At 42.5% G+C, this 23,453-nt stretch overlaps 1 protein-coding gene across 8 annotated transcripts in view; it reads left to right on the forward strand.

Moving 5' to 3' along the window:
• Fat1 (FAT atypical cadherin 1) overlaps positions 1 to 23,453 on the forward strand; it is a 118,455-nt gene that overhangs the window by 93,357 nt on the left and 1,645 nt on the right. For 4 of the 8 annotated variants that reach the window (XM_021659665.2, XM_021659666.2, XM_060381654.1 and 1 more), the window contains exons 11-27: positions 713 to 909; positions 2,576 to 2,729; positions 3,246 to 3,479; positions 4,598 to 4,987; positions 6,435 to 6,649; positions 6,930 to 7,067; positions 8,506 to 8,649; positions 9,186 to 9,383; positions 9,709 to 10,510; positions 11,153 to 11,284; positions 12,720 to 12,877; positions 13,441 to 13,903; positions 14,776 to 14,929; positions 15,092 to 15,202; positions 16,625 to 17,256; positions 17,904 to 18,041; positions 22,715 to 22,750. In XM_021659665.2, the coding sequence (XP_021515340.1) occupies positions 713 to 909; positions 2,576 to 2,729; positions 3,246 to 3,479; positions 4,598 to 4,987; positions 6,435 to 6,649; positions 6,930 to 7,067; positions 8,506 to 8,649; positions 9,186 to 9,383; positions 9,709 to 10,510; positions 11,153 to 11,284; positions 12,720 to 12,877; positions 13,441 to 13,903; positions 14,776 to 14,929; positions 15,092 to 15,202; positions 16,625 to 17,256; positions 17,904 to 18,041; positions 22,715 to 22,750 (4,296 nt within the window). Of the gene's footprint in view, positions 1 to 712; positions 910 to 2,575; positions 2,730 to 3,245; positions 3,480 to 4,597; positions 4,988 to 6,434; positions 6,650 to 6,929; positions 7,068 to 8,505; positions 8,650 to 9,185; positions 9,384 to 9,708; positions 10,511 to 11,152; positions 11,285 to 12,719; positions 12,878 to 13,440; positions 13,904 to 14,775; positions 14,930 to 15,091; positions 15,203 to 16,624; positions 17,257 to 17,903; positions 18,042 to 18,600; positions 18,654 to 20,479; positions 20,540 to 22,714; positions 22,751 to 23,453 lie in introns of all 8 variants that reach the window. The other 4 variants (XR_009591370.1, XM_060381658.1, XM_060381656.1 and 1 more) reach the window with 4 other exon arrangements.

Below are 23,453 nucleotides of genomic sequence, written 5' to 3' on the forward strand. Positions count from 1 at the left end.
CTAAAATTAGTAGAAATAACAGATAGGCTGAATTTAAAGGTCGTTCAGCAAAGCTGTTTCATCCAAGACTCCTACGATTTACTCAGTTGGTCTTTATAGTACATAAAGGTTCATTGCAAGCTGCATTATCGCTCTTTACATTTGCTACTCTTTAACGCCATATTTGAGGAGACATGTTACTGCTGCTTTGTTATAATAAGAAAAGTTGATATGTGGTAATACGTGTAGCACACATTCCCAGTTCAAAGGAAGCTAAAGTAGGAGGATTCTTTAAGTTAGAGGCCAGCCTGGTCTGCAGCCCAGAGTACAGCGTGAGTTCTGGCCAGGTTAGGATACGAAACTACAGCATCAGAAACAAAAGAATATAATAAAAGCTAATATCAAATTTAATTATACTTTAAGTACTCTCAGTGCCATTTAAACTATAACTGATACGCACGCTTGAAGGGGCGATATGAAGCTAATGCATGACAAGTTAAAGTATATAAATGCAGGTTTATTTGGAAGCAGCTCTCCGCCGCCAGGCCGGGAGGGAGAGGAGAGAAAGAGGGAGAAGGAGGAGAGAGGGAAAATACAGAAAGAAAGAAGAAAGTGTGATCGAGAGGGGGGGGAGGGGAACCCCTGCCCCTGGGCAGGTTGGGACCTAGGGATGCCCAACCACATTTTCTAATCCTACAACTTTGGCCACCGTCTTCCTCCCTTAATTTACTAGGAGGAGATGCTTTGGGACAGTTTGCTGTGGAAAATCTACAGAACGAGTGGAAGGTGTACGTGAAGAAACCGCTAGACAGGGAGCAAAAGGACAGTTACCTTCTGACCATCACAGCAACCGATGGGACCTTCTCTTCCAAAGCCAGAGTTGAAGTGAAAGTTCTAGACGCCAATGACAACAGTCCTGTCTGTGAGAAGGTGGGTGTGTTTCCCTTAGGGTTGTAAGTCTCCTCATTTTTTCCCCCCACGGAACAGCCTTTGAGGTGTTGTAACTCCTGTGAGTATTGTCTTATAGTTGCTTCTTGTTGCGGTGGATGGAGTCAGATGGGCAGGACACTGCTCAAGAATGTTGGTCTGGAATAATGTAAAACGTGGGCCTCTTACAGTGCCCTGTCTCTAAAAAACTCTAAACACTCCATGATGATGTTCTCTTCATTTGAGGGTACAGTTATTGGGGGGGAGGGCATCTGGCTAGAAGTTTCCCCTGCACGGCACACATGTGTTCTAACAGACCATTTTGAGGCATTGGCTGTTCACACCAAGAGGTCAGTGGAATGGCTTCTGCTACTGATGGTGAGGAACTCTAGCAAGAGCGATGGCTGGAGCCGGGTGATGGAAAACTGCCCAGCAGCAGAGCCTGGCTTGGCCTTCAGAAAGCGGCTCTCTACCTCTACAGCAGGGGGTAGAAATGGAGGGCCTTGGAGTGTGAAGAGGGAAGGCAGGTGTGGGCATACCGACTTTGTTTACCAGCGATGGGGCATGTGTTAGCAGTCATGGAGAAGGATCCGGGCATAGGGATGAGCACCTGGTATCCCAGCGCATCTGTCCGAGGTAGGAGAATCGCCACACAGTCTCAGAGAAGTGAACAGAGAAATTCATTGTCGGGGGAAGTGCAACTTCTGAGACATAAGCAGTTAGTCCAACATGTATTTGTATTTTTGAATGACAGTGACGGGCTATGCATCTTTTCTTTTAATATATTACATTTTGTATGTGTGTGTGTGTGTGTGTGTGTGTGCGTGTGTGTGTGTGATACATAATAATACATATTTTATTTGTATATAGTACATATTAAATTTTACCAAGTTCATGTTTTTTTTTAATATACCATTCTACATTAGGTAATACTATAATCGGGAACACAACCACTTGAGGTAGTCATTGTTAAAAATACCCAGTTTTGTGAACCCTGAAATGTATTTTTCCTGTATTAAGCTCATATTAGGAAGGCAGTGTAACAGAAGCATAATGTCTTTCCCTTGTGTTCTATTTATGGCGTGGCTAACGTGAGAATTGGAACTGGAACCAGGGGTCCAGCTGTGTGAGGATTTAGGCAGATGTGAAGAAAGAGGAAACCAGGCAGGGAATCAACATGCCTGACCCTCATCTATTCCCTCCTCTTTTTCCTCATCCCACGAAGAACATTTCTAACTGTTGTTTCATTTTGTGTGATAAACAGTTGGTTGTACACAGCAAATCTCTGCACTTCAAATTCAGTAATTGTAATGTAACAGCTATATGTTTCCTCTAGTTCCTAGATAAATTTAGGCGACTACCTAACATTTTCTCATAAGAGTCTGAGTTAAGTATAAAACTGCTCAGTGGCACATTGTATTTTGTATCCCACGATTTAAGTATCAGGCCAGACTCATGGATATGGGGCTGGTGCCTATTACAAGGCTCTTCCTTGTTCTCACATCTGTTTTATAAGAACGATCGTTTTAAAGGCTCCTTGAGTATTAACTTCAGTCATTTCCCATGTTTTCCTTGCCCAAGTGGAATGATCTCTTTTCCATCGTTCGCTTGGCCGTCGCTGCTGACTCTGAATGCTTCTGTTGTAATGGTGTTGTTTAACGTCTTGTAGACTTCATATTCTGATACCATCCCTGAAGACGCCCTCCCTGGGAAGCTGGTCATGCAGGTCTCTGCCACAGACGCAGATATCCGGTCCAACGCTGAGATTACTTACACTTTATTTGGTTCAGGTGCAGAAAAGTTCAGACTGAATCCAGACACAGGTACGGATGGAATTTGGGACTGATTTAATTGTATATTTCCTGTATGCAGGTGACATGAGATCATGTACAGACTGGAAATTACATTTTTCTCTTTTAAATTTTATTCTGATGCTGTGGGAACACATCTTAGAAATCTAAGCAGCAACTTAATGTGTAAAGGTTGGGATGAGAGTAAAAACAAGCAGCTGTAGTCTACTTGGACTCCTGAGATTTAGATGTTGCTACAGATTCCTTGGAAAAACTCAGGGTGAATCTAGAAATTCCTGCTTTACTTTTATAGTGGGTTTCATAAGTTTGTGGATCTAACTTTGTGATTTGGCATGTTCTGTAATGAATGTTCCATATTTTCTTCATCTCTAAGCTTTAGGACTTGGTAAGGTAGTTGTGGATATTATTTTTCTCCAAATGAGAGTCATGGTTCAGATTTTGTAATTATTGGAGGAAAAAAAAATGATGGAAAATCATGGTTCATATCCTAAATCTCCTGTGGCCCCATTTATTTCCGTTTGTTTCTAGGTGAATTGAGAACAATAGCCCTCCTTGATCGCGAGGAGCAAGCAGTTTACAATCTTCTCGTCAAGGCCACAGATGGAGGGGGAAGATCCTGTCAGGCAGCGGTTGTGCTCACGTTAGAAGATGTGAATGACAATGCCCCTGAGTTCACTGCGGACCTGTACGCCATCACCGTGTTTGAAAACACAGAGCCTGGGACACTGTTGACAAGAGTGCAGGCCACCGATGCAGATGCAGGTACCCTGAGTCGAGGAGATGCTCTGCCCTTGGGGTGTGCAAGAAGGCTTTGGGCCGCCCATGGGGGGACACACCCCAGCAGAGCGTGTTTGACCTCTTCATTTCCTCATGCGTATGACAGAGCTCAGCATTCTTGTGATCACGATAACTAAGCCATTTTTCATTAATGTGTAAAGTCTCCGCAGTTATGCTCAGTTGAACTACCTGTCGTGTCTCTAAGTTGTGGTCACTGACTTCATTCACTGATTCCCACGGCACCCAACCCCGCCCCACCCTGTGTTGGGGCTTGCATGTGCAGCTTTCATATGCTTGGCTATCATTTTGCCAACGTCATGAGGTGCTTTTTGTGAATAAATCAGTAGCATTGTTAAAGAAGTTACAGTATCACGGGAACATAACAAGCAAGTGCTGTATTGTTAAAATTTTATAAATTCTCAAAAATATTTGTGACGTAAATAAGTGTGTGCATTCAGACATTCTGATAACAGAGAGTAAAGTGCCTTCTTGATTCATTAACATTGAAGAAATTTTAAAAGGCACATTTTAAACAACTCTTTGTCACTGAAGGTAAGTAACAAATAGATTTCATTTTAGTAAGCCTTATAGAGTCCAGCCTGGAGGGGACAGGGGCTCAAGAGACCCTATTTCTAGCTGAGGAGTTATTGACAAATTATGTAGGAGAGAGAGTCCATTTTCTTTCATTATATGGGCCCATACCTGTGAGTCAAGGGCAGCCCAAGTTGGACTTGGTGAATTATTTAATTTAAAAAAAAAAGAAAAGAAAAACAAATATGAAGATGGGAAGGAGTATGGAGGTAGATGTAAGAAGAGCTAGAAGATGTAAGAAGTGGGGTAAATACTATCAAAATACATGTTATGCATGTATGATGTTCTCAAAGGATTAAGAAAGATACAACATCAAAAGATCTTGACTCCTGTCCTGTAGTAGCAGTGAAAGGGCCCAAAAATCAGCCATGTTTAAGTCCATAAGTTTGTAATTTGTAATTCGTCTACATAAGGATCTTTAAATTATATTTGTTTGTGTTTCATCATTTAACAGTGTCCCGCATTTTAAAATTTTCAGCTATGAAACCTCATAGGATTTCATGTTTTGACAGGGTTGAATCGGAAGATCTCTTACTCACTGATTGACTCTGCTGATGGGCAGTTCTCCATTAACGAGCTGTCTGGGATTATCCAATTAGAAAAGCATTTGGACAGAGAACTACAGGCAGTATATACTCTCACTTTGAAAGCTGTGGACCAGGGATTGCCAAGAAAATTGTCAGCTACTGGCACTGTGGTCGTGTCGGTTTTGGATATAAACGACAACCCACCTGTGTTTGAGTACCGTGAGTACGGTGCCGCTGTGTCTGAGGACATTCTCATCGGGACCCAAATTCTCCAGGTGTATGCAGCAAGTCGGGATATAGAAGCCAATGCAGAAATCACCTACTCCATAATAAGCGGAAATGAACATGGAAAATTCAGCATAGATTCTAAGACAGGTAAGCCTCCATGTAAATGAGGAAGCCCCGTTCCTTACTGAGGATCTGTTTCGGATTCCACGTCTCATAAAGTGAGGGATCAAGAGATAAAGCTCAAGTTTCCTTTCTTTTGCTTAAAGTGGGATTGAAATAGTGTGGAAACCTTCACACTCTGATTCTATGTGGTGCCTAGTTTCTGGAATATCCATTGTAAATTACAAACCAATTTGGAACAAACTATCGAGTCAATTTAGTGATGATGCAAACTATCCAGGTGTACCAAGGAAGGGTGCTTAGTGGTAATAACGTGTCATTATTCATCTTATCCCAATATCAAAGGCACATCGAGTGGCCTATCACACTGGCCTTTTGACCTCTTATATCTCAGTTCCTATACTGGGCACTCCTTAAGTTGACTTCCTTTTATAAGATTTTTTTTTTTTTTATTCTGTATACAATCTTCTGTCTGCATGTACACCTGCACACCTGAAGAGAGCACCAGATCTCATTATAGATGGTTGTAAGCCACCATGTGGTTGCTGGGAATTGCACTCAGGACCTTTGGAAGAGCAGCCAGTGCTCTTAACGTCTGAGCCATCTCTCCAGCCCTTAAGTTGACTTCTTTACTGTGCTCATTACATACACTAGTCAAAGGAGATTGGGTTCCACTGAGCCAGCAGTGCCAAGGGTCAACAGGACTAATTTCCACTTTGTGAATACTGGTGTAGTTGTATTACTCTGTGATCTAAAATACCTGTCAGCTCTAGGACACTGTAAGATGTAACTCTTTCACGCTGTGCTTAGTTGAATGTTGTGTGTGACTATTTCTGATGAAGAATAGATGTCTTATGAGCTATTCTATAATATTTAAAGTCTAATAACATTTTTAGGACTTTCATAGAAATTTTTCTTTCAAGTAGGATGGACTAAGTTGAACAGAGAAATGTTACAGGTGTTGTTAAATCAGTAAAGGATTTTAGTTTATTTATTTGTTTATTGAAACCAGTTCTTTATTGTCCAGGCTGGTCTCATGATCCCTGTGTCCCATTCTCAGGGGAGATATTTAATAAGATGAAGGGTTTTCAAAAGGACAAGCATGATAATAACAACAATGAGAGAGAAACCAAAAGGCACTGAATTGAATTTTTATTAAAAAAAAAAAGTATTAAACTGTAGTGAACTGCCTCAAAGAAGTATAAGAGTCACTGCCATTTTAAAAGCATTTTAAGAGGAGCTAGCATTATTGGCAGGTACAGGGGATTAAATGCCACTTAGAAATTTAAAGGAAATAAGCAGGGATGTCGAGTGAGTAAAAATCATAATTTTAAATTATTGAATTAAGCTAGAAAATGTAGGAAAAAATTGTTTTTGAAATGAGAACTAAATGAATGTATTTAAAGGTGGTAATGTAACAAGGGAAAAAAATGGAACTGCAGAATGCTAGAAGTAATTACGTTTCTCCGTACAGGGGCCATATTTATCATCGAGAACCTGGATTATGAAAGCTCCCATGAATACTACCTGACTGTGGAAGCCACTGACGGAGGCACGCCTTCCTTAAGTGATGTGGCCACTGTGAACATCAACGTCACAGACATCAATGATAACAGCCCAGTATTCAGCCAAGACACCTACACCACGGTGGTCAGCGAGGACGCGGCTCTTGAGCAGTCTGTCATTACAGTGCGTACTTTTGCCTCTTCTTGCAGGAGCGGTTAGTAAAAGCATTCTAGTTCCTGTACTAATTCTGTTTAAAATATGTTAGAGTGGTGCTCGTTCAGCCAGAGGACATAGCTCTGTGCTAGAATACTCCCCGTGAGATGATGTGAGTCCTCACTGCTGCAAATTAGGAAGATCCTTGTTGAGCCAATTAGTGGCTTTAAGTAACTGTCATAAAACAACTGGCTGCTGTTTCCTCTATCCCTTCCTTAGCTGTGTCCTAAATGAGAGTGATATTTCCTAGATTATGGCTGACGATGCTGATGGACCTTCAAACAGCCACATCCACTACTCAATTCTAGAGGGTAACCAAGGAAGTCCATTTACAATTGACCCTGTCAGAGGAGAAGTGAAAGTAACGAAGACCCTAGACCGGGAGACGGTAAGCTTTAAATTGTTAACAAAGCACTAAAGCTCTGTGTTCATAACTGCTCAGTATGATGTGAAGTCTTAGAAGAGTAGAAACTTCATCTTAGGAAATGACAGGCCAAGATGGAAATATTAGAAAGTCGATTAAAGTTTCAGCTTCAGATCTTCAGGTTTTTTTTTTTTTTTTGTTTTGTTTTGTTTTTTAAGCTTTCATGTTTTGGGAATCTTACATCATCAGCTCTGATTGCACTCACCTCCCAGTCCTGTTATGTCCACCCCACCTCCACCGGTCACCTTCCCCCCCGCAACACACACACACACACACACACACGTCCATTTTGTGTTATCCATATACTCCACTGGAGCATGGTTAAACTCCTACTGGCCAGCCCCACGAGGGAAGATGAGTCTTTCTCCACCTGCAGCCCCACCAGAAGCCATCAGCTGTGGAGAGTGGGCGAGACACGGGGGCAGCTCTGCTGTCTACACTGCAGTGTTTTTGCGTGGGGTTTTCTTAAGGGTCTGGGAAGCATGACAAAATGTATTCTAGTAGGCAGACTAAAATGAGATTCTTTTTCTCTTTTTAAAGCATGACTTTGATACCTAGTTCAGGCTGGCCTCAAACTCACTATACTCTTGCCTCAGCTTTCTGAGTGCTGAAATCACAGGTGCCTTTCACTGTACGTGACTGAAATTTAGTAATTGCAACTAAAGAACCCAGCTCTTTTAACACACTGTTTCCACTAAGAGGTGGTAGAGGAGGTGGCCTGTGGAGTTCTCAAGGCCACCGTGGTGGAACAGTCTTGCTAGACTCAAGCCCTACAGAACGGTATGCTGGGATTTATCCCTCTTCCAGTCTTTGCCCATTGCTTACTCCAAAGCTACTGTAGCAGGGAACTGCTCTAACAGAGAAGCTGTCTCAGTTGATTTCTTTTGCAAGAGGCCACAAATATCACCTCGAGGGATTTAAATGTCTGAGTGTAACCCAAGTGTGAAATTGAAGGCAACTGTAACCTGGCGCATCTTGAGGTGTTGGAAAGGAGTCTGCACACAGGGCAAGAGGCAGCACAAGTCTCTGTCTCTGCTTCATCGAGATTTAGCCTCTCTTGAAGGTGCCTCCTTCAGTGTTGCCAAAGTAACAGCATTTGAGCTGGGTCTGCAGTTTCCTTTGGTCATTTGCATAATTTGTCCTTTTCTTCCTTTTATTTCTAATAGAACTGTAAGATGTTTAAGATCAAGCACTTTAATAAGATGCTTAATGGCAGACATCAAAGAATCTGCTTCTTGTTGATAACTATTTCTATTGAAAAAATAGTACACTCACTCACTGGGGGGGAGGCTATTTTAATTTTAGGCAAGTCTTTAGACAAAGGCTTAGCAAATGAGATCAGTGGCTCCCGGTTGATTGGCACCGTACAAAGGAATGGATGTTCTGTCTTTCCCTACAAAAGATCTCAGGTTATACGCTTACGGTGCAAGCTGCTGATAATGGCAATCCACCCAGAGTCAACACAACCACAGTGAACATTGATGTGTCAGACGTCAATGACAACGCACCTCTCTTCTCCAGAGACAACTACAGCGTCATCATCCAGGTAAAAGGGTGGCGTGTTGCAGAGGATAGGGCCTCCTTCATCTTCCCCTGGCCACAGGCACTCACTTGAAATAGCTTTCCTTCCCAAAGACCATGTTTCAGAAAACTGGGAAAGATGAGTTTAGAGGAGTCCCTGTTTTAGTACAGAGGAAGTATTATTTTTGTTGTTGTTTGTTTTTGTGCTTTTTTTTCTTTTTTCTTTTTTTTTAAGACACTCTCACTGTCTTAGGATTAACAAGGAAGAACTCTTCATAGTCATATCTTTTACTGCCTTGGTTTTCGCCATATTGTTCTCTTCCCTGCTACTTCTCCAGCCCTTGGATCCCATTCAACCTACTTCACCCCTCTTTGACCTCATCATCAGTTATTACTGCTCTCACTCTATGAGTGCCTGCCCTCTCCCATCCCCTTCACGCCCCTCCCTCTCTTCCCACTTCCTTGATGCATTAGCAGTAAGGTTTTGTTGTCCATCTGTTTACCAGAAAGCCACATGGTTGTGCTGACTGCTTCTTGTTCTGCTTCTTTAACGTTGTGCAGGAGAACAAGCCAGTGGGCTTCAGTGTCCTGAAGCTGGTAGTGACAGACAAGGACTCTTCTCACAACGGCCCCCCCTTCTTCTTCACTATCGTGAGTGGAAATGATGACAACACATTTGAAGTAAACCAGCACGGGGTCCTGCTGACAGCAGCTACAATAGAGAGGAGAGTGAAGGACCACTATCTTCTGCGTGTGAAGGTATTGAGGGCTTGGTGGCTTCACTTGGGGTCATGGAGGACAGCGCAGGTGGTTATCGTTGTATATTTAGCCAGCTCCCTTATAAGTTACAAGAAAGCAGAAATGAATATGATTTGTCTTTTGAGTGCACGTCCAGTTTGGTCTCAGTGGCACTCGGGCTACTCCTTCATAGGCTGAGGTGGGGCTCAGTGTCCTTTTCGTGGGTGGGCTTCTTGATGAGAACTGAATCCCTAGCAGTTGATAAGTTTGCAAAAACAAGCAAAGTACAAGCATTTTTTTGGTGAGGATGTTGTAATGAGGCCAGAGGTGACTTCTGTTTTCCTAGGTGGCTGATAATGGAAAACCTCAGCTGTCATCCTTGACGCACATTGACATCAGGGTTATTGAGGAAAGCATCCATCCGCCCGCCATCTTGCCACTCGAGATTTTCATCACTGCCTTTGGAGAGGAGTACTCAGGTGGGGTCATAGGAAAGATCCACGCAACAGACCAGGACGTGTATGACACATTGACCTACAGTCTGGACCCGCACATGGACAGCCTCTTCTCTGTTTCCAGCACGGGGGGGAAGCTTATTGCACACAGAAAGCTGGATGTGGGCCAGTACCTTCTCAATGTCAGCGTAACTGATGGGAAATTTACAACAGTGGCTGACATCACCGTGCATATCCAGCAAGTGACGCAGGAGATGCTGAACCACACTATCGCCATTCGCTTCGCTAACCTCACCCCAGAAGAGTTCGTTGGTGACTACTGGCGCAACTTCCAGCGAGCTCTACGGAACATCCTGGGCGTCAGGAAGAACGACATACAGATCGTCAGCTTGCAGGCCTCCGAGCCTCACTCGCACCTAGACGTCTTACTCTTTGTAGAGAAGTCAGGCGGTACCCAGGTTTCAACGAGACAGCTTCTGCACAGGATTAACGCGTCCGTGACCGACATCGAGGAAATCATCGGGGTGAGGATATTGGGTGTGTTCCAGAAGCTCTGCGCAGGGTTGGATTGCCCATGGAAGTTCTGCGATGAGAAGGTATCTGTGGATGAGAACGTTATGTCAACTCATAGCACAGCCAGGCTGAGCTTCGTGACTCCCCGACACCACAGAACGGCTGTGTGTCTCTGCAAAGGTAATAGAGCGTGCGTGTGTGAAGATGAGTATAAAAGAGTATTTTATTGTGTGTGGGGGGGGGAACTATAGGATGGCTGAGAGGTTAAGAGCCAGGCTTCAGCTGTACTGGCTCCTCTTCCATAAGACTCAGGTTCGATTTCCAGTACCCACACAGTGGCTCACAACCCTTTGTAATTCTAGTTGCAGAGATGCCGTCTTCTGGCTTCATGGGTACCAGGGACCGAAATGGTGCACAGATGTACATACAGGCAAAAGGCCCATGCACATAAAATTAAACTCTAAAATGTTTTGTTTGTTTGTTTGTTTGTTTTTTAAAAAGAAGAAGAATGTTTCATGGCCAGACCTGGTGATACAGGCTGCTTGGAAGGATTGTAAGTTCAGAGCCACAGTAGGCTACATAAGGAGTCCAGGTCAGCCTGGGCAATAGAGTTGACAGTCTCTCTCGAAATGAAACAATGGAAAAAAGGGATGGGGATAATGTAAGTCAGTAGAAGAGTGCTAGTCTAGCATACAGGAGGCCTGAGGTCCAACGCTCAAGGGCTGCAGAACTGGGGCATGGCGGGGTGGCGGGTAGGGAGTAATGATCATTTTTGTAATTGTTATTTTCTCTCCTGCCTTCCTCTTGTTTTTCTAAATCAAGATGGCAGCTGCCCACCTGTCCACCATGGGTGTGAAGACAACCCTTGTCCTGCAGGATCTGAATGTGTCGCTGATCCGAGAGAGGAGAAATACAGCTGTGTGTGTCCTGGGGGCGGGTTCGGTAAATGCCCAGGTAAGGGCTCCCATGACCAGATTCATTTCAAACCATTCTTTACAGTGTCTTCTTTCCTACAGTGTTCGATTACTGTCTTCTTTATTGGAGTAAAGAATCATGTGCAGGTTGTTTATCATAACAAAGTAAATGAAAAGATGAACAAAGAGAGTAGGAGCTGTCTGTTGGGCCCCCTCTCACTCGCTGTATAAACCTTCTTTCTTTCTAATAACCCTCTTTCTCCTGGCTTCTTCCATCGCCTTCAACTTCTAGCTTTATTTCCCTGCTTAGCTTATTAAGGACATGTTCCCAGCCCATTGTATGTAATCCTCACTAAATAGCTGGACCATGATTTGGTCACCATTATTTATGTGTCTACCTGTTAAAGAATGTGTCTTTCCTGTTAAAAATCCTTTCAGGTTCATTTTTACATCCTGGTGCTTTTCTTCCTCTGTTTCATGGTATTCTGAAACTAGAATCTGCTGTCAAATTAAATTCAGATACGCTGTTATAGTAGTTTCCGAAATAGTTGAATGGATAATTCCCATTTCTTCCAGACATACATGAAGGTCTCATGTCTCACTCTCTTCATCTGTATTGAAAGCTTTCAGTCAAAAGCCATGCTCCCTCCCTTAGGGGCTCAGAAGACTTACTTATTTAAGTTTTAACGTCTCTGTCTGCCTATGGGAAAAATCTCTCTGTTAATTAGTTGGTGTCAACATTTCCTGTTGTGTGGCTTGCCTCTTGGGCTGTCTGTTTCTGAATGTGCAGATCTCTTTGTGTATTATGAATATTAGCATGTTTCTTATTACAATCTGCCCTCCCTTGTTACTGCTCCTTTATTCCATTAAATGTGCCTTTTGTCATTTTGAAATTGATTTTTTTTTTATTTAGTCAATTCTACATAACTTAATTTTCGTTTCTGAAGGCTGATAAGGTTTTCATCTTCTCTGAGGAATGAATTTGTTTTGTGTTTTGCTTGACAGGTTTGCCAAATTACCTTGAGGCTACATCACTATTTTTTCTCAAATTACCTGCTAATAACTTACACAAAGTAATTTTATATTTAGTTCTGCTATTATTTTAGATTTTATTTCTCTGTGATGCAGAGCTCTCATTCTCTTCCACATGGAAAGTCAGTTGCACTAGGCTGTGTGTTAAAGCCAGCAGACACTTTGCCCATTACTATAATTTTATTTTTTTCGAGACATGGTTTGTCTTTGTGGCCTTGGCTGCCCTGGACTTGCTTTGTAGACCATGCTGATCCACGGAGATCCACCTGCTTCTGCCTCCCTGAGTGCTAGGATTACAGGCATGCACCACTGCGCCCAGCCATTGCTATAATTTTAAATTGGGGGTGGGGAGAAGCCCTCTGGGGAAAAAGATCATACTTTCAAACTTTTAATAACATGCTTAAGTTTGGTGCTGATACAAGTTTTTCTTCTCTAATCTGTAGGGAGCTCCTCCATAACTTTTACTGGAAACAGCTTTGTGAAATATCGTCTGATGGAAAATGAAAACAAGTTAGAGATGAAATTGACCATGCGGCTGAGAACCTATTCTTCCCATGCAATAGTAATGTATGCTCGAGGAACTGACTACAGTATCCTGGAGGTAGGTCTCCTCTTTCCTTTTACCTCAGACCGTGGGAGACTTTATGAATGTGTAAGTTTTGTTTTGTGTTTTGATTGTCCCATTTAAAAACAAAGAAACTAAGAAAGAGGATTTTATTCCAAGTCTCAAGGATCTGCGAGTGGCCTGGATAACTTTGACACTTGGGTGCAATTAAATTTTTTTCTGCTGTCCCGTAGCGTAAAAATTTACTCCTGATGTTCTTTAACAAACATTTTTAGACTTATAACAGCTAACCTTCAAGTCTCTTCATTATATCTTGCTAATATTGGCATAGTTTTTACCGAGATCCTACATGATGGTTTGTGTGTATTTATGTGCTGTGTGTGTTCAGTTAACAGTTAATTATTAGTCACATCCATGTTATTTTTGGATGTGAGAGCTCCCTGATGATCCATTTTTGTTATTTGCATAATAGATTAACGAGTATGTGCTCCTCAGCAGCTACACGCAAGTTTTCGTTCTTTTGACCTTCGCTCGCTAACCTCACCCTTCTTAATAGGATTTGCACAGACTTAGTATGAACGGTATTGATTCTGTTGTAGATTCATACTGGAAGACTGCAGTACAAGTTTGACTGTGGCAGTGGCCCTGGAATTGTCTCGGTTCAAAGCATTCAAGTCAATGATGGCCAGTGGCACGTGGTGTCCCTTGAAGTGGAGGGGAATTACGCTAAGTTGGTTCTAGATGAAGTCCACACTGCGTCTGGTACAGCCCCAGGGGCCCTGAAAACCCTGAACCTGGATAACTATGTGTTTTTCGGTGGCCACCTCCGCCAGCAAGGATCAAAGCATGGAAGAAGCAGCCAGGTGGCCAACGGTTTCAGGGGCTGCATGGACTCCATTTATCTGAATGGGCAGGAGCTGCCCTTGAATAACAAACCAAGAGCCTATGCACACATCGAAGAGTGGGTGGACATATCTCACGGGTGCTTATTAACCGCCACAGAAGACTGCTCTAGCAACCCGTGTCAGAATGGAGGCGTTTGCAATCCCTCCCCTACTGGAGGTAGGCTTCATAAAGCTACAGTCGCCCAGAGTTACCCATGGCTGCATTTAAAAGCAGTTTTCCCAAATAGCATTAGTTTGCCTCCTTTTGTTCATCAGTGATGTCATCGTCTCTCGTCTTTGTCCCAGATAGCATCAGAATCCAGTAGCGTGTGTTGGGACTTTGGGCTAGCCTAAAGAGCCAGTGTTGGTTTACCGTGTTCTTTTTCCTTCTACCACAGTGACCATGGCCAAAGACCAACTAAGGCCATTGTCCAGGTTGTAAGGGAGCAAGGCATGTATGTTGCCATGTTCCCAAAAGGCATATCATGGGAAGTTTTACCTGTGAGTGTAAACACGCTGCTGAATTGTGTCTCTCGTGTGCATGTCCACCGGTGGGACAGTTTATTTTGCCCTGTACATTTGAGGGACCAGCCTTATGTGATTGTCATTAGCTAAATCTCGTCACACGTATTTTCTTCCCTTCCCTGGTTAGCTTCTTCAGGATGAACATACTAAAAATTTAAACACCCAAAATCTAAAATGCTTCCAAATCCACTACTTTTTGACTGCTAATATATCAGATTTCCAAGGTTTGGGGCATTTAGGATATCAGATTTCCAGTTTAGAAATGTTCCACTGGGAAATTTTTGTTTAAAAAAAAAAAAATTCCTAAATCTAAAAAACTCCAAAGTCCAAATTCTTTTTGGTCCCAGCATTTTGGAAAAAGAGATTCGACCCATGGGCAGTACAAGGTGTATTACCCATATGGATGACTCTTCATTTAGAGAGAATGGGCATTTTGCTACCTTTCATAGATGGTGGGGAACTGTATCTTCACGTAAACGTAAAGCTGGTCACTGAGTGACTGGATTTGCTCTTTCCACCCTGTAGGTTATTACTGCAAGTGCGGTGCATTATACATAGGTACATACTGCGAGGTGAGCGTCAACCCCTGCTCCTCCAACCCCTGCCTCTACGGTGGAACGTGCGTGGTAGACAATGGAGGTTTTGTTTGCCAATGTAGAGGCTTGTACACCGGTCAGAGGTATGTCTGTGTTTCTTAATGAACTGTAAGGCTAAAGGTTTCAAGCATGGAATTCTGCATAGGACAGCTCACTGTGTTCTTCAGTTGTTATTACTCTCTCGTTTTATTTGCAGTGAACTCATGAGGGTTTTTTTGCATGTTTTTTTTTATTTCCTTATTTAGATGTCAGCTTAGTCCATACTGCAAAGATGAGCCCTGTAAAAATGGTGGAACATGTTTTGACAGTTTGGATGGTGCTGTCTGTCAATGTGACTCAGGCTTTAGGGGAGAAAGGTAAATGGTTTCTTTCGAGCTTCATATCTGCTGCACCTTTCCACAGTGCGCTGACCATTAACACAAGCTTCATCAACTCACACTGCATCACTTGGATGCGGCGGTTCTCACTGGCGTTTTTATGACGTACGGGCAAAAGTCTTTTTACACAGAAAACTGTATCAAAAAGATTCATAGAAAGTTGGAAAGGCCTGCATCTGTGCTTTAGAGCTATTATTTATAGATGAAGAATGTGTGGGTCCTTGGCAGGTAGCAATTGCTTGTAAACTGGTTGCATTTATTGTGTTTTCTAAAGCAGGTACGTGTGACACCATGTCATCTATCCTTGAGAAAGTACTAATGACAATTTCTCAGAGTATTTTTTACCAGTATAGATCCAGCATCTAAACGTTGCTGCTTTTTTCCTCTTTTGATTATATTAATTATACTAATTATTAAGCTATTTATACTAATCCCCAGTGTAAGTCTAAGAGGCAGTTATGATTTAGACATTTTGATATCTAAAAAAAAAAAAAAAATACGTACCTATATGTATTGGGGGGGAAATGCACAAGATTTCCCAGTTCTCTATGCAAAAGTAATTGGAGTCAGGCTCAGTGGCAAACCCCACAATCCCCTCACTCAGTTGGCAGAGTCAGGTGGATCTATGTCTTTTGGAGGCGAGTGTCATCTCTATAGTGAGCTCTAGGTCATCCAGAGCTAAGTAGTAAGAACCCGTGTCAGCAACAACAAAGTTACTGGGCAGACGCAACGTTTAAATCCTAGCAAAGATAAGTCTTCTAGTTGTTCATAATTTCCCAACATTTTTTTTTTTAAAGGAGAAAGAGTGAGGGAAGTGTCTACAACAGAGCCACGCAGCCCTGTTTAGAAAAGCAGAAGGGACTGGCTCTGATCTAGTTTGTGACTGACCTGAGCAGGAAGATGATTCTGGAAGGAGTATCATTTTTAAGGGGAAAGTGTGTTTTCTATCCCCTCATGTCTTCTAGGACTGTCGTAATCCCATACAGGACCACTTTCACTGGAAGTTAATCTGGCCCATGAGAACGGTTTACAGCATACATCACTCATTAAAATGCACCTTAGCTTCCCACTTTCTAAATGATAGCTTGACTACGGGACCTGGAAACAGACTGGTGTTTTAGCATATTGAATTGATTTAGTAATCTGTTATTTCTGGAAAAATGCAGCTAGATATTGGCTTGATGTGGTTGTCTCTCGAATATACATTCAGCCTGTCCTCTTGTGACTACTCCACAAAAGGCCTTTTGTTCTCGTTCCTGGTTTGGATGTGTTCTGATAGCTTAACGCCCAGCTTTGTTTCGGCGTCTCTTACGAAGGGTCGGTGTGTTCAGTGTTCTTTCTGAAGGACTGTAGGGCTGGTGTGGTCCAACATCTACTGCATTCTTGCATTCCTCTTGGCAGATGTCAGAGTGACATTGATGAATGTGCTGGAAACCCGTGTCGCAATGGGGCCCTTTGCGAGAACACGCATGGCTCCTATCACTGTAACTGCAGCCAGGAGTACCGAGGGAAGCACTGTGAGGACGCCACTCCCAACCAGTATGTGTCTACTCCATGGAACATTGGGCTGGCCGAAGGAATAGGAATTATCGTGTTTATAGCCGGGATCTTCTTACTGGTGGTGGTGTTTGTCCTGTGCCGGAAGATGATCAGCCGGAAGAAGAAGCACCAGGCTGAACCTGAAGACAAACGTTTGGGACCAACCACGGCTTTCCTACAGAGACCTTATTTCGACTCAAAGCTCAACAAGAACATTTACTCTGACATCCCACCCCAGGTGCCTGTCCGCCCTATCTCCTACACTCCAAGCATTCCGAGTGACTCGAGGAACAACCTGGATCGAAATTCTTTTGAAGGCTCGGCTATCCCGGAGCATCCGGAATTTAGTACTTTTAACCCCGAGTCTATGCACGGCCACCGGAAGGCTGTGGCCGTGTGCAGTGTAGCTCCAAACCTGCCTCCACCGCCACCTTCCAACTCTCCCTCAGACAGCGACTCCATACAGAAGCCCAGCTGGGATTTCGACTATGACGGTAAGGGCGCATTTTCCGTCTCGCCAAAGTGCCGCTGAGGTTCCCGGGTCTGCCGTAGTGGCTTATGGGGCAGATGATAATGCTTTCCCATCTGAGATGGTCATGAAACCCATTTGGGCATTCCAGTTGCTGGCTGGGGATTGGGAGCTTGGAGTTATTTTAGCAAATAAGATCTGATGGTGTTCTAACTAATGTTCCACAAAGACCCTTTCACTTTTGTTACTGATGCACATTCTCAACAATGATTTGGGCTCTTTTATTATAACAAGAGATAATGGGGGGAGATCGCTTATATACTAATTTTTCTTTCATTACAGCCAGACAAGGTAACAGAGTTCATATGTGCAATATTTGTATGTGTGGCTCAGCAAAAGCCTGAAGCTTTAGAAAAAAAGCTATATATGCCGTTTTAGGATGGACTTTAATTTATCACCAGTTATTCTTTCTAGGCCTATTTATGGAGAAATTCTGGTTTGTTGGGTCTCTTGAGACTATGTAGAGGCCTTTTTATTGGTTTTTTGCCTCTCTAGTTCTCTCTTCTCCATCTGTAGCTCACGTAGCAAGCACAGCCCAGGTTTTTCCTTACAGAGTGTAACCACGAACCGGGGGAACATGGAACTCACCTACCTGCTGTCTCTTCCTTTCAGCCAAAGTGGTGGATCTTGATCCTTGTCTTTCCAAGAAGCCCCTGGAGGAAAAGCCCTCCCAGCCGTACAGCGCCAGGGAGAGCCTGTCGGAGGTGCAGTCCCTGAGCTCTTTCCAGTCAGAGTCCTGTGATGACAATGGTGAGTGTTGGGTGCCGAGGTGCCGTGGCTGCTTGGAAATGCTGCTGAGGCTCGTTGGGTCATACAGTGATGGAGGTGGACCAGGTCCCCTAACTGGATGAAAATGCCCCATGCTTCCTTTGACGGAGATGTACAATACAGCGTAGATACTTGCATGAGCCTATGCTGGGGAAAACATTTCAAGTTAGCACAGTTACAGGGCACTTGCCTAGCATGTGCAGGGGCCTGGGTCCAGTCCCTAGTATTGTAAAACAAAGCAGTGTTCTTACTGAAGAGCTATTTTAACTGTAGCAGTAGGAAAGAAAGAAAGTGTTGGTTTCACCTGTTGGCTGTTCTTGTATTATTTATACTCTTTTGCAAAACCGTAAGTGTTATGGAAGCTTTGTGGGTTTTTTGTTTCTTTCATGATCTCTAACAGTTTTTCTGAACATGTAGTGCACACGCACATATATGCACCCTCTGAGAAAAGATGTGTAGAAGTCTGAAATGTTCCCTTTCAGTCACACCTTTGGTATTACAAGGTTCTATTTGTCTCTTCCCCAACCCACTGCTGCCCCAGCTCCCATTTGGATCAGAGCGTACTGACTGAGAGCAGAGTTTAAGAGATGGCTAGTAAGTCGGATTATATTTCTAATGAAGAAGGTTTGGCCGTGGGATCTCTGACAGCAGTTGTGTTTATCTGGTTTCCCCAGGGTGGATTGCAATGATAGACAGCTTCATTGTGTTAGCACATGTACAAGAAAGTATCATTACAGTGATAGTGGGTTATCTACTGGAAATGATCAAATCTCAGAAAATGTGGGCTCAGTTTTACTTTGTCTCCTTGTGTAAAAGTGCAGTGTGTTTAGATATTAAAAAGAATATTTTATCATTGGAAAGAAGAAAATTGCTAATAACTGTCATTTCCAAAATAACATAGTTTATGAACAGAGTAATTTAAATTGTAATGAATCATATCTATGGGTCTCTGAGTCTGCTTATCTATAAAACTCTGCAGAGCCCTTTTCTCCATTAAAGATGATTATAAATATGTTCTATTCTTTGAAGATTTCAAGCAAGTTTTGCATTATTTAAAGCACACTCTTGTTTATTCTTGGGTGGAGAATTTAGATGTATTACTGCTTATTAAACCATCAAGAACAAGCTAGGATCATTGCTTTCATTTGTTTCAGTTCTGGAAAGGTTATATTGCCAGCTTAAGTGATTTATGCTTTGGCCCTTAAATGCTGTCAAAGATACATTTGAGAATTTTGTCAATATTTTCTAGTTTTGTTGTTTTTGTGGAAACCCCATTCTTAAAAAAAATATTAAGATGCTTTTGCAAAGGCATTTAGTTATGAAAGTTTATTTTCAGGTGATAACAGTGTGAGGGAAAGCCTGCATAGGGCTGTTGGTGTTTTTAATTATTACATCAGTCAATCACTTTTAGTCATAAAGTTCAAGTCTCAGCTGAGTCTGCACTTAACATTTCATCAGTAGTTTCCTAAATCTTTTTCATTAACTAAAGTCTCAAGAGAGCACCAACAGTTCTTGTGTGGGTCTGTAGTTTAGGAGTCCAGGAGGGCTGCATCTCTGCTAGCTCTAAGGGAAGTCTTGGTTTCCTTGTTTCTCCAGGGCCTAGAAGTCATTCACCTTCTTGGTAATTAAGGCATTAGCTTTCACAGTTCAGTCCGCTCCCCATTCAACACCTGTAGTTGGAGCGCCAAGCCCCAAGCACAGCCAGGACGGCTCCCGTGTGCAGGCCATTCCAGTCCACTCAGCCCACTCAGCTAATTGAGGAAAATCTCTCCCTCGTGTGAGCCTTAGCAATAGCAGGAAGCTTGTTTTGTTTTGTTTTGTTTTTCTTCCACATATGAGGTTAAGTAGTCATTAAATCCTAGGATTAGAATGTCCCCGTGTTAGAATGTTTACGTGCACATTTGAGCTGACATGGGGACTTTAAAATAATCTTGCACAAATGAAAAAGGAATCTACATAGCTTCTGTGGGGTGAGAAATAAACGCTCAGTAACAGGGATACAACCAGTCTTGTGGCTGTGTTGCACAGACCTCTTGCTAGATTTCTTTATTCTCAGGTAGTGTACTAGTTTCTTGAATGCGTAACCCTTTTCCAGGACATGTAAATCTGAATTGTTTTTTTCCCCTGATATAATTCACAATTATAATTGTGTAAAATACTTAGCCAAAGCTTTTTGCCCAACTTCTACTAAGACATGGTTCTATCGTTTCCTTGACTAGTAATGGCAAGCCTGTAGCTTGATTAGAAATGTTCTAAGAGCTGTAACTACTAGAAAGAGTGCAGGGGTCTAGTGTTATCAAAGCCTTCATTTCACATCTTTAAATTAGGGGGGAAACTGCATTAAATTAAGGGGTTTTATGTGATGCACTGATTTCTACTAAGGATCTTCCTAATTGGCTCCTTTTGTGCCTTTTTACAAGCTTCCATAGTGACTGTCATACACCTTGTCAACGCTGTCGTTGACACGGTGGATAAAGAAGGTATAAGTGTTTGTGTTTGTGTCTGTGGTTTGCGGTGACCATCAGTGGGGTGGGAAGCCTCTGCCTACTGTCCCATTATGAAAATCGTACATGCTTTGGGGGGAGGTTTGATGGGTTTCAGTTTGGGAAGTTTATGTTCACAGTATGTGTTATGAAAATATTTGTATGTATGTCTTTTTTTTTTTTTTTAATATTATGGATGGCTGCTGAGAACTTGGGGACCTGATCCTAGCACCAATTTCTGACCAAGTAGGTCTTTATTAGGCCTGAGAACTTAAATTTTTACTAAGTTTCCAGTTAATTTAGATCTAGGAATTTCCTTACGTAAAAAAAATCACCACTCGAGAATTACGTGCATAGACCATCAAGAGTACACACACAGGGTCAGAGAGATGGCCCAGGGAAAAAGTGCTTGGCCTACAAGTATTGAGGACCAAAGTTCAGGTCCCCAGGACCCATGTCAATGAGGATGGGCATGGTGGCCTGCTGGTGATTCCTGCCTTGGAAGGCAGAGGCACGGAATCCTCAGAGCAAGCTGCCTCTAAGACTGTAAGCGAGCTATGGGTTTGAGAGACCCTGGTGGGAAAGAGAAACCGGGATGAGTCCCAACATCCCACCATGGTCCTCCACATGGACACACATGTGCATGTACACTGCCTCCCAAACACCACACACACACACACACACACACACACACACACTGTGCTCAAACATCACTAGCAATAAACACCTGTGAGCTGGTACCTTTTAGGAGGAAGGGGTGAGGTTTCCTGCTGGATTTGGAGGGAAGGTAGCCAGGCAAGTTTGCCGTCAGTGGTTCCAGTCACTAAGGAACTTAGTCTATTTTCCTCAAAAGTACTGTTTTCACTTTTTGAATCAGAACATTATCTGTATTTTGTCTACCCAATTTTAGTTAAAACAGGGTGACATTCCAGTATTTTAAATATTGATAGTTTAAAGAGGCAAAGTTTAAACCATTTAAAGATCTTAAACAGTCTCCTCAATGGAATTTCTACTGATTTTTTTTTTCTTACCTAAAGTGAATTTAAAGTTGAAAATGGGTTATCAAATGCTTAGTTTACAACAAAGGTTGCCAATCGTCATGCGCTATAGTAGATGAGCAAAAACCCCTTAGATACTTTCTCCAAATACTCCTTTTATTCATATAGTTTTCAAGGATGTTATGGAGTGTGCAGAAAGCATTACCTCTGTCTAGAAAAGTGACCATAGTTCTGCCATGACTACCATTCTTACAGTGGTGATGGCCTACCTAAAGGGTTGTTCTTCTTTGGATTTTTCCTTTATTTCTTACAGAAAACCAGTCTGCAGCTTAGCCAGGCTAAGCCTCCTGGCATCCTGAGATTTTCTCTCCATCTCCATGGATAGAGAGTATAGTTACAGTTGATGGAAAGAGGCCAAACAAGAAATGTGGCTAGTTAAGGAGCTCACTGAGGAAAGATTAACAGACTTTTTTATTTATAAAAATCGCAGTGAGGGGGCTAGAGAGATGGCTCAGAGATTAAAAGCACTGGTTGCTCTTCCAGAGGTCCTGAGTTCAATTCCCGGCAACCACATGATGGCTCACAACCATCTACAGTGAGATTCGGTACCCTCTTCTGGCCTGCACGCATACATTCAGGCAGAATATTGTATATATAATAAATAAATAAATCTTTTTTTAAAATTAAAATAAAAAATCACAGTGAAAGTGAGTAAGGTCTTGTGAGACAGTCAACTTTCGGTTGTCAGTGAGCATTTAACATCAGTTTCTCTGAACTTACACTCTTGAAGGTTCTGATGAGCGAGAAAGTCTATGTACATTGTGTGGCTTCAAATGGTTTTAGTTTATCACTCAAGTAACCAGTCAGTATATTTTGCACTAGTGCCTGTAGTTGATAATTTTCCTAAGAAAACCCTGTTTCCCAGATGTAGCAGGGTGTCTAGCGTATCATCGCTCATCTCCTTTTCGTTTCCACATCCCCATCCTAGTTTGTGCAACATGAATTTCTCATTTGCACTCGTTAGAGAGAATGAGGTAAAGTCAGCATGTCCGGCTGCCTGGGCTTCCACAAACACATTATATTATGCCGTGTGCTTATCTGTGTTGCCATTTCAGCAGTGTCTATCTGTTTTAATCATCAATGTTTTCTTTTCTTTCTACTCTGCCACCAAAAGAATCTTTGGCTGCTCCTGACCTCAGCAAACCAAGAGGTGACTTATGCATGCCAGCTGTGCGTTAATAATCACTAAAAGTCACTGGGAGAGACTGGCCCAATGCCGCCGTGCTTCACTTGGGTGCCCGATGCTACCGCAGTAACTAAGCCCGAGGCTGTGCACTGCCTTGAAACATGGATCGCCTAACCTTTTCTCAGCTGTCAGAGAACTGTTTAAATCCTAAGGAGAGAAAGATAGAACACCTACCCTTACGTTAGGGCTTGATTTTCTTAAAAAAAAAAAAAAAGTTATTTTCATACTTTCCATGAGGATCCCTAGTCCTATTAAATGGTAACAGAGATTGATTGTTATAGCCTGTCACAAACTTTTTTTTTTAACACTTTATTTGGTTATATTTTGTAGGGATATGGGTTGACGCCTATCCTCCAATGAATTAAAATAATTCATTGTTCTGTTCATGGCTGATAAAACCAGAATGACTATTACTGTCACCTTTTCTGCTGAATTTCACATTTTAGTTAGAAGCTGTTTTTGTTATTTTTGGGTTTGCCTTAATTAGTATTTTTAGCTGACAGGCCGCACAGAGCTCAGTGATGTTTGGAATTTCCCCCAAAGCCCTTCGCTTTGAAAGCCTCTTACTAACTTCCCGTGCCGCCTTCTTACCAAGCAGGGCCAGCAGGTACAGAAGGACAGTTGACGGGTGGTTAGGATTGTTGGTAGAGGACTGCATGTGTTCTGG

Source organism: Meriones unguiculatus, chromosome 4 (genome assembly GCF_030254825.1).
Source record: "Meriones unguiculatus strain TT.TT164.6M chromosome 4, Bangor_MerUng_6.1, whole genome shotgun sequence".
NCBI lineage: Eukaryota > Metazoa > Chordata > Mammalia > Rodentia > Muridae > Meriones > Meriones unguiculatus.